The following is a 15300-nucleotide window of genomic DNA, read 5'->3' as shown; positions in this document are numbered from 1 at the left end:
TAAATAAAACCTCATTCCTTATAACTAGAAGTATTTCAGGAATTATATATAATCTTATGTACGTAATCCTCTCTCTGATTTTGGAGACCAAACCTCCAAAAGACAAAAGAACTCCATCCACAATTTTAATGAAGTCCTCTGACATGTTCTAATGTTATGATCAAGTACAAATACATGTATTGCAAATTTGCAGCTCATGGACAAGAGCTTTTATCAGTGTTGCTACTGTGATACACATTCAGTGGCCCAGCATTACATGGTATCTTTTCTCCTATTTCAGTATTTCCATAGAATGGGTTGCACTATATGTAATCTTTTTTGTTCTTCTGATTTATGCTTACTTGAAAACATGGCATAGTTTTTTTCATAAACATTTTTCTTTCCATAAAAAAAATGCAGTTTTTCATGAGCTTTTGTCTACCATAAATTAATATGACATGTTTCCTAAAGATGGACAGATTATAAAAGTACAGTGGGGGAACCTTCGCTTCAGGAGCAGGGAGTTCTGCTTCCTCAGGCAAACATCTGTGACAGCTCAGTCCTTCAGATAGAGGCAAGATGTTGCTAATCAGCTAATGATCAGCATTTGGCTTCTTTTGGAGGTTTTGATTAAAGCAGAAGTTACCATGCCATATGCAACATTAGACCAAAACAGCAGTGTGTGCATACCATGTGCATACAGCTTTTCATGTCTGAGCCCTTACTGATTTTCACATCGGCTGTTTCAGTGCCAAACCCAGCACTGATTACCATTGTTCAGGATTGTAGCTCATATCTGTGTAATATAAGGAATCTGCGGCGTGCTGTGGTATTCCAGAGCAGTAACCCATCTCATATAATCTCTCATAAGAGTCTGTAACAGATGGTTCGACAGGAACATTGAGACAGTGATGCAGTGGACAGTAATGAGAATTCTGTACAATTCTTGACTACATTTGACATCCTTTCTCAAGCATAAATCATAGAATATGCTGGGTTGGAAGGGACCCACTGAGTCCAACTCCTGTCCTTGCACAGGACAGGAATCACACCAAGTACCATAAGGAATTCATGCAAGCAATACTCAAGTTTATTCCCCAAATTTAGGTTTTGTTGAATTTCAGAATGTCTGTGTTCAGTATTTATATTTGGTAGTCTTTTCCCCAGGTGTGATAATCTTGACATCAGAGACACAAGAGCTGAAGGAAGAATCAAGCTAACTTCAGAACCAGAAAACTCATTTATCAGTGCACCACTAGGTTTAGCCTTAGCATGAAGGCTGTGTGAATGATGGCCTTTATTTGGGAGAGAGTACAAAACAAATCAGATTAGGCTTTTGCCATGAACTACTGCAGAAAAGTATATTCTTTGAAGAAATATTTTGAATATTTTTCTGACCCTTAACTTCTTCATGGCTATTTTTTAACCTCTAAGGTATATATCCAAATATAGAGAATTTGTGAAACATGAAGCAGTGAAAAATAAATCTCAGTGGAAAACTATGGGGCCAGCAAAAGTTGCAGTGCCATCTCCAAATGATTTTCTGCAGAAACATTCCAAGGAACCCAAGCTAGCACCAAGTAAGTGTAGACAGAAAATATATGTAATGTATTTTTTACAGTAGAGAGTTTAGTCTGTGTGTCCTACAGTACTAAGTTATGGCCAGCTATCAGGTTGTAAAAACAAACCCCAGGAAAGTACTGGTTCATGGGGTCAGTATCGGGAAACCAGCTGTTATAGGAATGAGCTTTGTCACTTGTGACATTATACTTATTTTCTGCCAAAGAAGAACATGAACTCAGACAACCTGGATCAAATCATTACCTCTGGTAATGATCATGAATTAGAACTATGTCTAGTGGGAAATAAGATGGGAAATAATAATTCTTAATTGCTCACTATAAGTGAGACTACTCAGGAGACTACTGAATTTCTGTTGGTGCCTTGGAGAGAAGATTACACTAAAATGGAAGAGTTTCTATATTCTCTGGATAAAGGATTGTGAGAAGTTGTTTACAAGCATTAGGGAGCAGCAGGAGCAGGGCTCTTCCCTATGGAGAGATGAGTCAAACACTGAGGGCAACCAAAATGCACGCTGGGCAAAGACCTCACCAAGAGAGTGCAGTCCCACCACATGAGGCAGGCCAGCAGAGCAGGGTGGTGAGGAAAGTCTGTCCTGTCAGTGTCCCAGTGACCATCAGGCAGAATCAGGTTACAGGCCAGGTGCCTCCACGGATTCCACTCAACTCTTCAGGAGCAGGACTGGGGTTGAGACTGCTCGTCCCGGTATTGACAGGTGAAATGGGGTTCCTGAGGCCAAGGGGTCAGGGTGGATACCCCAGGTGAGACTGGATGGGGCCATTATTGCCTAAGGGCTCTGACAACGAGGACCTCTACTAAAAGTAGTTATAATTACATTTGAAAAAAGTCCTGTACTACTGTGGTTAAGAGGAAATGAGTGACAAATAAGGAAAACCCATCTGAAACAACATAGTATTTCCTAGGTTATGAAACTTCTGTTAGGCCAAACATACATACATCACGGTTCATTGACAGGCAGTTCTTCCATTGTAGATACTGTTGGGTTCTACTTCTATGTAATTGTGTACATAGTTTCTCCCTTTTGAAAAGTGTAATAATATGAAATTGCAAATCTCTTCAAGTTTATTGCTGAGGATGTTTACATGCTCTATTCACAGAAAAAAAAGAAGAGGATGGTAAAAAATTGCTTCCATTATCAGTGCCACAGAGGACATACCGCCCAGTTATTCGAATTAAAAAGAATTTTATAATTAAAAATGCAGTTGCTGTTATCAGGGGGGTGCCTAAAAAGCCTCGACCTTTTTGTGTTGATACAAGACAGGGAGATAAATATCCCCTTGAACCTTCAGGACTTGTTCCAAAATACATTAAAAAAAAGGTAAGTTTTATTAAATTATATTGGAAATACTATTAGTAATGCCTATTTTAGGTTCACTATTGCATTCTCCTGTGAAATATTTATTATTCTTTTTGAGATGTTTAGATATCATAGCTGTTCATGTTAGACCTCTTGAATTCATCAAGAAGAAATCACTGGCACTAGATTTGTGCCTTGCCTTTACTCTGTTTTCATTTGCTTATGCTGTCAGCCAAAAAAATTTGCAGAGTGATTGTTCTAAAGCAATGACGTATGTCAGGTATTGGGAACCCAGAGAGTGTCGAATGGGGAGACACAGAATTCTGTGATGAATGAAGGTTCGCTGCTTAGGAAAGATAGGCAGGGAAGAAGAGAGGAGGGTTGTCCTTTGAATGAAGGAGCTGTTCAAATGATGGAGCTCTTCTGTGGAATTGGCAACAGGCTGTGTTGAGCCTGTGAGTCAGGATCAGAGGAAAGGCCAGTGGCTGTCAAAAATGTGTTTGTTATGGAGCACCCAGTAAGGTGAGGAACTGGATGAAAATCTCTTTAAGCAACTTGAGGAAATCTTTAGATCACGATGCAGGTTCTTATGGAAGACTTCACTCTCCTTGATAGCTGCTGGAAGGATAACACAATGGGATGAAAGCAATCCAAAAAGTTTCCTGAAGCATGTCAGCAACAGCTTTCTTCATGGGTGGTGGATGAGCCAACCAGTGGTAATGCTCTTCTGGCTCTGCTACTTACAAATGAGAAAGAATTGGTCAGGGGTGTGATAATCAGTTCTAGTCTGGGTGGCACAGGCCATGTAGCAGTTCCAGATCCCCTCTGGCTTGGGGAGGCAGGTGGTAGTGTACTGACCCTGTACTTCAGGAGAGCAAACAGCAGGTTATTCAGGGTAACTGGTAAGTAGAATCCCACGTGAGACAGCTCTGGAAAGCAAAGAGCTTGGGAGAGCTGACATGCTTTTAAGGACAACCTCCTCTGAGCACAAGAACAGTCCATTCCCTACCCAGGAAAATAAGATGTATCAAGAGTCTGGCTTATCTAAACATGGAACCCATGACAGAGCACTATGCAAAAAAAAAAGATGACATAAGACATAACTCAAGACGGAGAAGATGCCAAAAAAGAACCTGAAGCCCTTGCAGTACTTTTCCATGGCTAAACATGTATATAAACAGTGCTAGTCATGGTGCTACCTGGGGCTAAAAGATTTGTGAATAATTTTGCGTCTATTAGAAAGAAGGTAGACTCTGATATCTTCTGTCAGAGCTAGATGAGCTTCATTTTACAAAGGTTATGGCAAAATAGATGTGTTTCCCCAAGAACATGTGGGATATTCAGAAGTTATTTTTTTCCTCACAGAAACACATCAATACGGGATAGTTTATCCTTCTTAACTAGTTCATTTTTCATGTATGTATTCTTGTATGTTGCAATGTTCAGCAAAAATCAGGATACAGGAAGACCTTTCAAAGAAATTCTCTAAGGAATGTTTCTAGTCATAGAATCTGACACCATATAAATGTAAAATAGCTCACTGTCATAAACAGGTTTCAAACTCTTTGCTCAACAATCAGTTCTTACAAATAGACATTTTGGTTTCTGGATTCTGTTGTCTTCTAAGGTTGTAAAAAGAAATTGAAGGGAATTGTCTATGTATTTTTCTCAGGCTACAAAGGTAATAAATGTTTGACACTTTTAAGAACATGGTGGTTTAGGATTTTAGTGCTCAGTAGCACAAATTGTCATTCCAAGCTGTTTTTGCAAATGTAATATATTATGGATGACAGGTATCTCATTGTTTCCTTCGTAAAACCATATAAAAGGAACTTCTTCCTTCTCCTTGCAGAATTATGGTGTTACACCAAAATATGTGACACAGAGAAATGAAGAAATTAAGAGAGAGGAGGAAGAATATGAGGCCAGTGTTTTGGAGCAACTCAAGAAGAAAGCCATGAAAACTCTATCTGATGAAGAAAGGACAAATATTCTGAAGGTGCATATTTTGATTTAGTGTAATTAGTAACATGTCCAAAAGACTAAATAAGGTAGTGTAAGTCCATATAAATAATAAAAGTATACTATTTTGGTTTTTTAAGCGAGATGAGTGAGTTGGCTACTTTTTCACTAGATGGTGCTGTAGAACAGTTGTAAACAACTGAAAGGAACTGCTCTAGCTACAGTTTTAATCCAGTTTTCAATTCTGTTTGATTCTTATCCACCTTGATGACTTGGAATTTCAGTGAAACTTCAAAGAGCAGAAAATCACCGATATGGATTTAGTGACACTTATTAATGGAGAAATACAATTTTTTTTCCTAATGCAGAATATTGCTCCTTTTATTGGTAGTTTCTATCTTCACATTGTGATGTCACTGATTAAAGCATAAGGTCATGTTTTAAAATGTGGCAAAAAAAGAAAGCAGAATTTAATTGCAATATAGTCATAGAACTATGACTGAAAATTTTGTATTTTGTCAAGCTGTTCTGGATACTGTCTTTCATACAGTTTTTATTGCACAAGACTATCTAAAGAGAATTAATATCATAAAAGAAGTATACCATAAAAGAGACATTTTAAAAGTATATCCTGCCCTTGAACTGGAATTTTTCCTGACCACTTTTTAGACAAATTTCCTATGAAAATGACTCTGATACCTGTTTATCAGTCTGTCCCTTAATAACTTGCTCTTAGCATCCACCTGAAACAAATTAATAGATATATGGACAGCTCTAAGATGCTGAATGCCCATCAAACAAAAAAAAAAAATCTAGAGAGGAAACAGTGTCTAACTTGCCTGAAAGACGAACTGGTTAATTGGCAAGGTCTGAAATGTCCAGCACAGTGGTCTTTTGCATATACAACAAGCAGTAGAAGCTACAAAGGAGAATGGGAGAGAGGTGAGGGTATTGCATTGACAGCAATATAAAGAATGTAACAGCATGCTGTTTTGAAGAAGATTGGGATATTTTTGTGGTGTGTAAGGCATGGAACGAGCTGATGGTCCAACAAGTTAACTATGCTGCAAAAATATATGTGAAAAAAGGCACGGGAGTTCAGCTGCTCACCATTCTTCATTTAATGCACTGGAATATTTTTTTAACTTTTGAAGTTTTTAGGTTGTTTTTATGAATTCAGTATTTCTTCTATTTTTTATCTTTTTTCAAAAACATTTGCACTTTCATGGGCTTACTTATACAGTTATATTGTCAGGAGGAATTAGTGTCCCCAGGGTATGTGCTCTACCCAGTGCTCAGCTGTAGACATATGGGAATTCCTGTCCTTTAAAATAATTGGCATTGCTGTTGAACACATGTGCACTATCTGATTTGAAAGAATACGTGGCAATAGATGCCTGAGACCAAAATCAAGCCTCATGATCTTACAAAAATAAAGGGAAGTAATTTGTGCCAACATTTTTTGAACTCTCCATTATGCTTACTTTGGTTGGGATTTTATGAGAATAAAAGAGAATGTTGATAAATGCAGTACATATTTCTCACTGATCCAGCATGTATTAGAATTCCTTATATAGAGTTGGATATTCAGTTTGTGATCTAGCCTATAGGAGTAGTGGTCAGCATATTACATTGTTGGAGGAGCTGTGTAGGAGATTTTTATAGAGTTGTGATCTGCTTTTGATCTCTCCACTTTGTAGGGATAGAGCAAATTTGATGAGTGTATGCTCTAATGTTTTAAAATTCACTGTTTTCAATTATTTCCGAACCAGTTTCTACTAATGCACACAAAGAAGAATTATTTAAAGAATCTACGAATGACTCTTATATGAAAGTTTTTGAAAAGATGAGATTTATTTTTATGCCTATATATTTGTAAACTCTACCTAATGCCTGGTAGACTACGAGCTTTATCAAAGTACTTCACAGCCTTGGATAGCAAAGACAAGTATCATTACAAGACAGTAGATAAATATCCTTGTTGCTCTAAGTTTCACATGTAGCAGTAGGGTTTTTAAATTTATGTAGATATTGGTATATGAACATTGTTGGAATAACCTTTATGAACAACACTTAGATGCTTAATATGAATATGCAAAAAGCATGAATTGCTATCCAGTAAATACACTGGTTTGAATTGTTAAAATATTAGTTCATATTAAAGATTACATTTTTCTTAGTGTTGGCAGAAGAGTTCATTTTTTTTCTGTTAAATCAATTCATACAGTCATCAAAAGACAAGTTTTTAAGTGCAAGAGCCCTTGAGCTCTGAAATAGAAACAACAATCTTCAAAGCTAAATGTGTATAAGAATAAACCCTCTAAATTTAACTTCAGTATGTTCATCAGTTAGCCAATCTGTGTGAAAAGCTGCTTAATAATAATGGAGGACATGAGGCTGGAAATCACAGTGTGCCATAAAATCAGTGCGCCAATTGAATCCAGTTTTAGTTATGGAGCAGTGTTGAAAACTTCAGTTCCCAAGAGAGTAACTTCAATTCTTTATTTTTGAAGATACTTTGTGATACCCTCTCAGGTGACAGAACTGAGAGCCATTAACATTTTGGAAAAGTGTTTTCTCACTGATAGGCGTGTTATGTTATTTACTGATTGCTGTCTCAGCTCCTTGTTAGTTGTGGTTATTAAGTTCACCCATACAGTTTTCATGAGGACATTCGATGCGCTTGATAAACTCTACTAAATCCTCACATACATGTGGATAGGATGTGTAGGTTGTGATTATACTTTTGAGAAGAGAAAGTAAGAGAAATAGTTGTGGTAACTGTAAAGGATATAAAGAGATATAAAGAAGGATATAAAGACAAGATTTAAATTTTATTTTTCTACCACTGTCTGGTTCCTTTCAGTGTATATTGGTGGATAAAAGTGTCTCTGGTGTTGACTTAATAGATGTGTGAATAAGTTTTGGATTGTAGCATTTTTAACTTTTTAGGAAGGGTTTTAGTCTCAAGGTTTTACACATGGAGGGTATGGTTTGGTTTATCTAGAAAGGTAATTCTTTGCACAGCATCATTCAAGAAAGGTAGTAGTTATTGAAATTATTGTTGATAGGGTCAGTAACAGGGTTTTTAGTCTAAATGATAAATAAATTGCCTATGGTTGTTACTGTAAATGTAGATTAGAAGGGGAATGCAATTATTCACATTTTTTCAAAGTAGTTTATAGAAGTTAAAATATTGTGGAATTAGTCTGGTGACCATGGTCTGAACAAAGTCTCAATTACATAAAATTAAGCTAGTGGTGGCCTGAAACTGCTGCTGAATTTTGCTGAATTTTGGCTGGAGTTCCAAGTAGTGTAACTCTTAAGGATTTAATTAATTTGGTCCAATTAAGATGATTACACAGTATTCATGTACTTATCTATTATTTTTACATTGCAGTGACACTTAGCAATGTAAGTTAATATAAATTAAAAAACCAAGTAGTTTATGAACATGCTGTTCTTACTTTTAAGTTTTTCTTATATATTTCCTTTTCATGTAATGGCACCAGGCACTGAAAAAGAACTGGGAAGAAATAAATCATGCATATCAGGGTCTTCCAGTACTAACAGACACCAGGTACAAGAAGATACATAAAGAAGAGCTAGAATTAAAGCTGAAACAACTGGAACATGACATAGCAGCAATTGAGAAGCACAAAAATATTTACATTGCAGATGTGTAAGGATTGTTATGCAGATATTGCCTGTTTTTTCCTTTCTCTCTATCCCTACATCTCCAAGAAGTGCCTCTCTAAATTCTCAGAAGACACTACTCTTAACTATTTAGAAGGAAATACTCAACTAAGTATGTAGCTTCTTAGAAAAGTTGTTACATATAACTCTCATCTGTACAATTCCCAAAACATTTTGAAATAAAATTTGTAACTAAACTTTGAGTATAAATAATGAATTTAATTTATTATTCTTTGTAATTTTTATTAACTACTAAGATTTCTATAAACACCATACAGAAAGCATATAAAACACTGTTTCATATGTTTGGAGCACATTTTTCCTTGCCTAGCCAAAACAAAAGGAAATAATTGGCTGCTGAAGACAGCTTGGTAAATACAACTTCAGGATGGAATGGCTTCTGGACTACATATTAAAGAGATGTTGTGCTTTACTTAAAAACTTGAGTGATTGTATTTCTAAACATCTTGGCTTCTGCGTAACGTTTTGTGTACTCATTTTTTGTTACCAAAACCAATTTTTAATGTGGAAACCTATTATTATATAGACTTCACACAATACAGATACCACATGTAGTTGGCTGTATGTTTTTACAAGTACATAATTCTGTAATACTATAGTAAATCTACGATTAAAAAATGTTTTGACTGGAATTATGTGTGTACTGTTAGAATGAAAGCAATATACAAGCATCTGAGTCAAGACTTTGACAAAAATTGTATCAGCACACTCTATTGCAATTGTTTGCATAGAAGGAAAAAATGTTTTTCTTTCCTACTGGTTAACCTTTGCTTCATAGAATCATAGATATTGTTTAGATTAGAAAAGACCTTTTTCAGTCAGTCAGAACACAGCTTTTTCTGTATGGTATCAATCACTACCACCAGCAGCTGCTGTGACATCATCACATCTGACATGCAAAGGATAGAGTAAAAAATTTGAAATTAACAATGAAAAGCCAAATTTCCCCATACATTAAGTTCCTTTCCTAAATTTGTCAGGGAATGGCTTTGAAGACTTCACAGTGATTCTAAGCTCTATTTCTTGTGCCTCTTGTAGTTGTCTATGACATGCACTAGGAACGTGTGGGTGAGCAGGAATGCATATTTTCTTCTTTGTAACTTACTGTTAATCAGTCATGTTTATTTTTGAAGGATATAAGCTGGAAGAAAGATGCAGATTAGTAAAACATGGATTTAATATACTTTTTACTCAAAAGAATGACACACTGTATATTTTAACAAAACCGCACTTAATTATTAGCACTTAATAATATGTCACATTATCTTCTAATAAAGTACCTGATGCCCCTCTTAAGAAATTAAATGTAATTAGAAAAGGCTGTTTCTTATGGCTTGAAATAAAAAAAAAATGGATTTGGCTCCAAAAGAGCATGCATTCCCACTGCTTCCCTCTCAGCTTTTACTTACTTGTAGATTACATGGCTGATTTAGGTTAGAATCTGTATTTGGTTCTTCCATTTATCATCAGTGCTATCTTTATGGAAATGCAGAGTAGGTGGTGGCCTATCCCAAAATTTGGTACAAGCAGCTAGACCACACTTAGAAATAATCATCATTCACCAGTAGAAATGACTGCTTTTAAAAATTGTCAAAAGTATATTAATATATTATTGGGAAATTAGGAAATGAATGGGAAGGGATGTAAAAAGTATTCCTGCTTAACAGCAGAGGAAGAGACAAAAGCCAGTGTCCATCTGTAGCTGAGTGGACTGTCAGTAGTGTCTTTCGAAAGTGCTGTGGGGTTTTTTTCATGGGCCTCATATAGCTCTTTGCAGGTAGCTCTGCTGCATGCTCCCCTCACGAGACATGCAAATTGCTTCTGTCACCCTATGGAGAGCTGTAACTCCTTTTGGTGTGTATTCCAAGGGATCTGCCAACACCTCCGATTATGGAAAAAAATTGTTATAATGAAAATCATTGAAAATGCATGCAGAAGGATAATGTTCATACCCTTTAGCTCTCTCTGGGAAGTTTGACAAAATAAATTTACAGAATCCAGTAATTGAAAGTATAATGTTCATGAATCAACTAATATATACCATTGGTATCACAAAATGAAAAAGGTGAATAAACTCAATTGTTCTGATAGAATTGTTCCCTCATAAAAGCTATTAAATATTAACAGAAACAAGTCTGTCCACAGGCTAAAAAGTAGCATTACCACTTGAAACATTCTTTAAATTCACTAGTCAGTTACTAATAATCAATGAAATTAGAAGACTATAACCAAAATGCTTCAGTACTTCCTAATCATAAAATTGGTAATTTTAAATTGTCCGTATTAAATTGGATAACCATAATAAAACCTATGCAAAGTGGGGCATGAATTCTCTATTGGTCAGTAAGAGTTACATTGCCACAAACTGAAAATATTTCCTGTTGGAAGTTGTGCATGACAAAGCTGTGTATCTATTTTTTAAAAATAGCAACATGAAATTATGATGAGTATCTCACTGGCTGTTCTTGAGAATGAAACTATTTATATTCAGGAAGGAAGGGATCAGATATGGCATCATCACAAACCGAGGAGTTCCTGATTGTATGGCTGCGATAGAGCTGCCTCGAGCAAGCGTCAGCTGTGACAGGAGCATATGGGCTCCATGTGGCTGATCTTGGACCATGGTGGCTTTTTGGGCTCTGCATGCATTCCTGGGGACTAAGTCTGGGACAGTTCTTCAGAACCTTCCTTGCAGAGGTGTAACTTCATTCCCCTCACAAAACAGTAAGGGCAAAGTTCAGAGGGAAAAATGGGAGAAAACCCACCCTGAATTCATTTTCCATTGTCTCTGTAGGTAGGTTTTATTCTAGGAGGGCATGTTCTGACCCTTTGATATTTTTGTGGAAAATTGGTGCTGCAAACTGCTGCTGTGATTGCTCTGCCACAAAGCTAAAATCTAGTCCTTTCACTGGCATACATTTCAGGGAACACAACATATCTAACAATGCCTAATGAAGGCAGACATCTTTTAGATAAGAAAATTTCACATATATGCAAATTAATAGGAATCCTAAGTGCTAGCCCTAGTCCACACTTTCATCCTCAGCTTTAGGATGTTTATAGTATTAATAACGTAATTACAGGAGAGACAGGTGGCAAACCCTGTTATTAAGGTTGTCTGACATTTCCCATAGTCAAGGAAGGCAGCTGCTGAGCCCTGCCGCTGGCTGGCATTGTCCAGCCCAGGAACTAGGGGTGTATTGAGCCTGACCAAACCAAGAAGGAACAGCCATTTCTCCCATGAGTGACCATCTAAAGTGGTGAGGTACACTTGACAACTGAATGCTTGGATTATAGGGTTTTTCATACTATCTCAATCTTCCTCCAGCTCCTTGTCATGCAAAGTTATGTAAATAAAATATGAATAAATTCAGGGTTTTCACCTTCCAGGCTAAGCAGTGGTATTATGGTAGGAATGCAATGTGAGTTATTTCTTGTGTTTTCTTCTTTACTGTTTAAAGAGCACTGATGTAAATGTGACTTCCATTTCACCAAGTTATGAAAAACATTTTTTTTGCACAGTGTACCTCCACAAATAGTTGTAGACAGACAGACATAGCCAAATAGCAGCTATATTCTGGTCTTGTTGATGCTGCTAGGAGAGTGAACTTCTGTTTGGTCACAGTACTAGTCTGTGGTGTTAATTCATTAGTTCATGCCAGCCTCGACATTGAGTCCACAGCATGGAGAAATTTACACCAACATGCAAACACCGGAGTAACTTTTGTCTTCCAATCTTTCCTCAAATGTCCTCTTCAATGGTGCCCACCAAAAATTTAACAACAGCTGAGCTGTTGGTGAGCTGAGACTAGGATTTATCTCGCTGACCTGTGCAGTTTCCTTGAACTCCCCTAGCACTGTAGCGTGCTGTTTCTTGTCTTAGACTGTTATGTTATCTGTCATGTGGATCATGTTTTTCTCTCTTTGCTTAGTGTCTGACATGATTTTGTCTGTTAGTGGTGCTCCTGTGTGATAATAATAATAATAAAATATGATCATGTGGGCATGAAGACCATGCAATAAGATTCATGTTGTTTACTAAAAGGATCTGTTTTCCAAGAACCCTCATCTCATTTGTTTCAGCAACTGGAAAGTAGGAGTTGAAGGAAGAGAAATGAGATTTAAAGCACTTAACTTATTCCCTGGAGCAATATGATTTATTCATGTCTTTGTCATAGAATGTTTTTGAAATGCAATGGTAAATGACTTATACCTGGCTTTTTCACTGGTAACCATTAATACTGCATTTCTCATTTTTGGGATTCCTGACTTAGGTAATTTGAGCCCATCTGTTTTAAATACAGGATATATGTGCCTAAAGTTAGAACTATGAGTTGAGCCTAGACAGCACTATGGAATAGTTTAAAAGCTATTGGTTGTTCATAATTATTGAAATAAATGTTTAATTTAGTCTTGCTAGGTGAGAGCCCCCATATAAAAAATTCAGGGGATTCAATCCTCTAATTCCAAGAGCTGCTGTAAAAATGGACAAGTACCTCTAGACCTGTTGAGGTCCATGTTAAAGGACCTCATGTTGCTTTGAGGTCCATATTAAAGCTGAGGAAGCAACATAGTAATTCTCTCTTTGGAGGAAAAAACTCCAGTACTGTTCAACATGTGGCCCCAAGCACTGCACAAGGGAGAAACAACCACATTTTGCTGTTTGCTCAGGAGGAATAATCTGTCTTTTACACAAACAGTAAAATTAGCATATGGTCCAAATCCAGCATTCCAGCACCCTCGGGTAGCGGGTCATTCTGTGCCACAACAGAGCACAGAGGCTGGCCAGCCGTGAATATTCACTGCCCTACACTACAGGACAACTCTTGGGACCAGACTCTGTTTTTCAAAACACTTTTGTTACTGCACTGTTTATTCTAGGCAAGCTGTGAAGTATGCAAAATTATATCAAATATAACTGAGCTATTCTGGGGGAGAAAAAGCCCTTAAACTGTTACTTATTTAGCTGTTTAAGACACTCAGAATTCTTTTATTTGGCAGACTTTCCCAGATTTGTTTTAATAAAGAAAAAAAGAAAAAAACATTAAAAAGAGGGATGAAGCCAAGTGAATGGTTGTTCTTCCTTTAAAAAGAAAACTAACAGTTAAATTCATTACGTTGGGTGTGACCCACTATATAGTTACAACTCCCTGACTAGTTTTCATGGTCATGCATGATGAATTTGTCATAGGATATGATGTGAGCGGCATTCCTTGAAAATAATGCTTTATCATTCAAACGTCAATACCTCTAAATAGCTGGTAAGGGCAAATATTTCCATAGTATTATAAAGTTTATTCGAGTATTAAAGGACAAGAGGAAATTTCTGTTTGCATTTCTTTCAGCTATAAGGACTCTGTATTAATAACATGAACCTGAAAAGCAGGAAGGGTATCTTCAGGAGCCAGGAAATTGCAAAGTGAAGCTTTCGCTGCTCTAGTTTGGCACAGTGAGATTAATAACAAACAAAATGTAGTTTTGTATTAAAGATGTTTATCATAGACCAAATAAGTCAAAGCCCAGGGTTCTGTCAAGCAGTGCTTAACAGTGATTTGAAGGTTATAAATACTTGAAAAAATAGACTAACATCTTGAATGGCAGCTTTTAGCCATTTTCTTGATATCAAACTTGCTCAAGTTAATTTTCAAAGCCTAAGTCAGTCTCACAGACTCAGTACAGGTTAACTGTGACCAAGCTTCCCTTGTAGATCTTAGATGCTGCAACTGCTTCAAAGCTGAACTTTCCGATTCCTCTGAACTGGAAGGTGGACAGGAGCCAGATTCCAGCTTGCAGTGCCACTGTGTCACCTGCTCTAGTACAGGAGTCACGAAGAACAATGTGCATCTCTTCTGCTGCACATCACAGGATGCTCCTTAGCCCTGCTAAGGGGGCAGCTTTTCCTATGGCCTCCGTGTTCATGACTGTAGGGGAATGGTTTGAAATGCTGTTTCACGTTCTCCCAGATGTCTGTAATACTGTCTGCCAGACATGTTCTGCCACACTCAAGATCTCCAGCAGCCACCCTATGGACTGGGTAACTGCCTCAGGTAATACACAAGAACTCAAAATTCTGGAGTATGTTAAAACTGGATATGAAAACAATTCAGAATTGCTTCCAACATGCCCTAAAGTACTGTATATACGCTAGACTTTTGCTTTTAATAATCTCTTCAGTAACCATTTTACCCAAAAATGTCTTTGCCACAATGGGGGGTGTGTGTGTGCTTACCTTGTAAGCTTACAAGCTTACCTTGTAACCACTAAGAAATGCAAGTTTATGCTTGATAAGATTGTTTACAGTTCTGCTGTTCACGTAACAGCTGCATCAACAGGCAGAACCAGAATAAGAGCTCTTACTTCATCCCCTAATTGGCAAGCTTCTACCCAGGTAAGCCATACCTCTTGAAATATTCTGGATTTTCATGCATTTCTTGTCTAGTTTTGGTGTTTACATATTAAACTGAGTTGTCAAATGTTTGTTATAGCTTCTTGGAAGCAGAATACATAATGCAGTTGCAAAGGTTGCTTACAGGTAACTCCATAATAGTATTTGTCTTGGACTGCTTTCTTGGCATATCCCTGCCCCCAACCTTCAGTATTTCTTTACATTAGAGTTGTGAAAGGGTGAGCATGTCCTACTTTTATCAGTAACATGGTAAGAGAAGAATAGACATCTAATTGAAATTATAAAGTTGTGTAAAGGCCAAAGATATAAATAAATTCACAAGGGGTTTGCATATAAA

General features: G+C 37.0%; 2 protein-coding genes across 7 annotated transcripts in view; both read left to right on the top strand.

Annotated features, from left to right (window-relative positions):
* ENKUR (enkurin, TRPC channel interacting protein) overlaps window positions 1-15300 on the top strand; it is a 17699-nt gene extending 2399 nt beyond the window's left edge. For 3 of the 5 annotated variants that reach the window (XM_042043868.1, XM_042043869.1, XM_042043870.1), the window contains 4 exons: window positions 1414-1559; window positions 2679-2899; window positions 4731-4877; window positions 14265-15300. In XM_042043868.1, coding sequence (XP_041899802.1) covers window positions 1414-1559; window positions 2679-2899; window positions 4731-4877; window positions 14265-14705 — 955 coding nt within the window. In that variant the 3' untranslated portion in view covers window positions 14706-15300. Of the gene's footprint in view, window positions 1-1413; window positions 1560-2678; window positions 2900-4730; window positions 4878-8352; window positions 9190-14264 lie in introns of those variants that run through there. The other 2 variants (XM_042043872.1, XM_042043871.1) reach the window with 2 other exon arrangements.
* Window positions 14875-15300, top strand: part of PRTFDC1 (phosphoribosyl transferase domain containing 1) — a 47648-nt gene continuing 47222 nt past the window's right edge. For both annotated transcript variants that reach the window (XM_042043878.1, XM_042043877.1), the window contains exon 1: window positions 14875-14945. The gene's annotated coding sequence lies outside the window, so the exon portion shown is untranslated. The remainder of the gene's footprint in view (window positions 14946-15300) is intronic.

The sequence above is a fragment of the Corvus kubaryi genome, unplaced genomic scaffold (assembly GCF_017639235.1).
Source record: "Corvus kubaryi isolate FWS band 111438036 unplaced genomic scaffold, C.kubaryi_AGA036_p1.0 37398, whole genome shotgun sequence".
Taxonomy (NCBI): Eukaryota; Metazoa; Chordata; class Aves; order Passeriformes; family Corvidae; genus Corvus; species Corvus kubaryi.
This window is presented reverse-complemented; position numbering and strand designations above follow the sequence as displayed.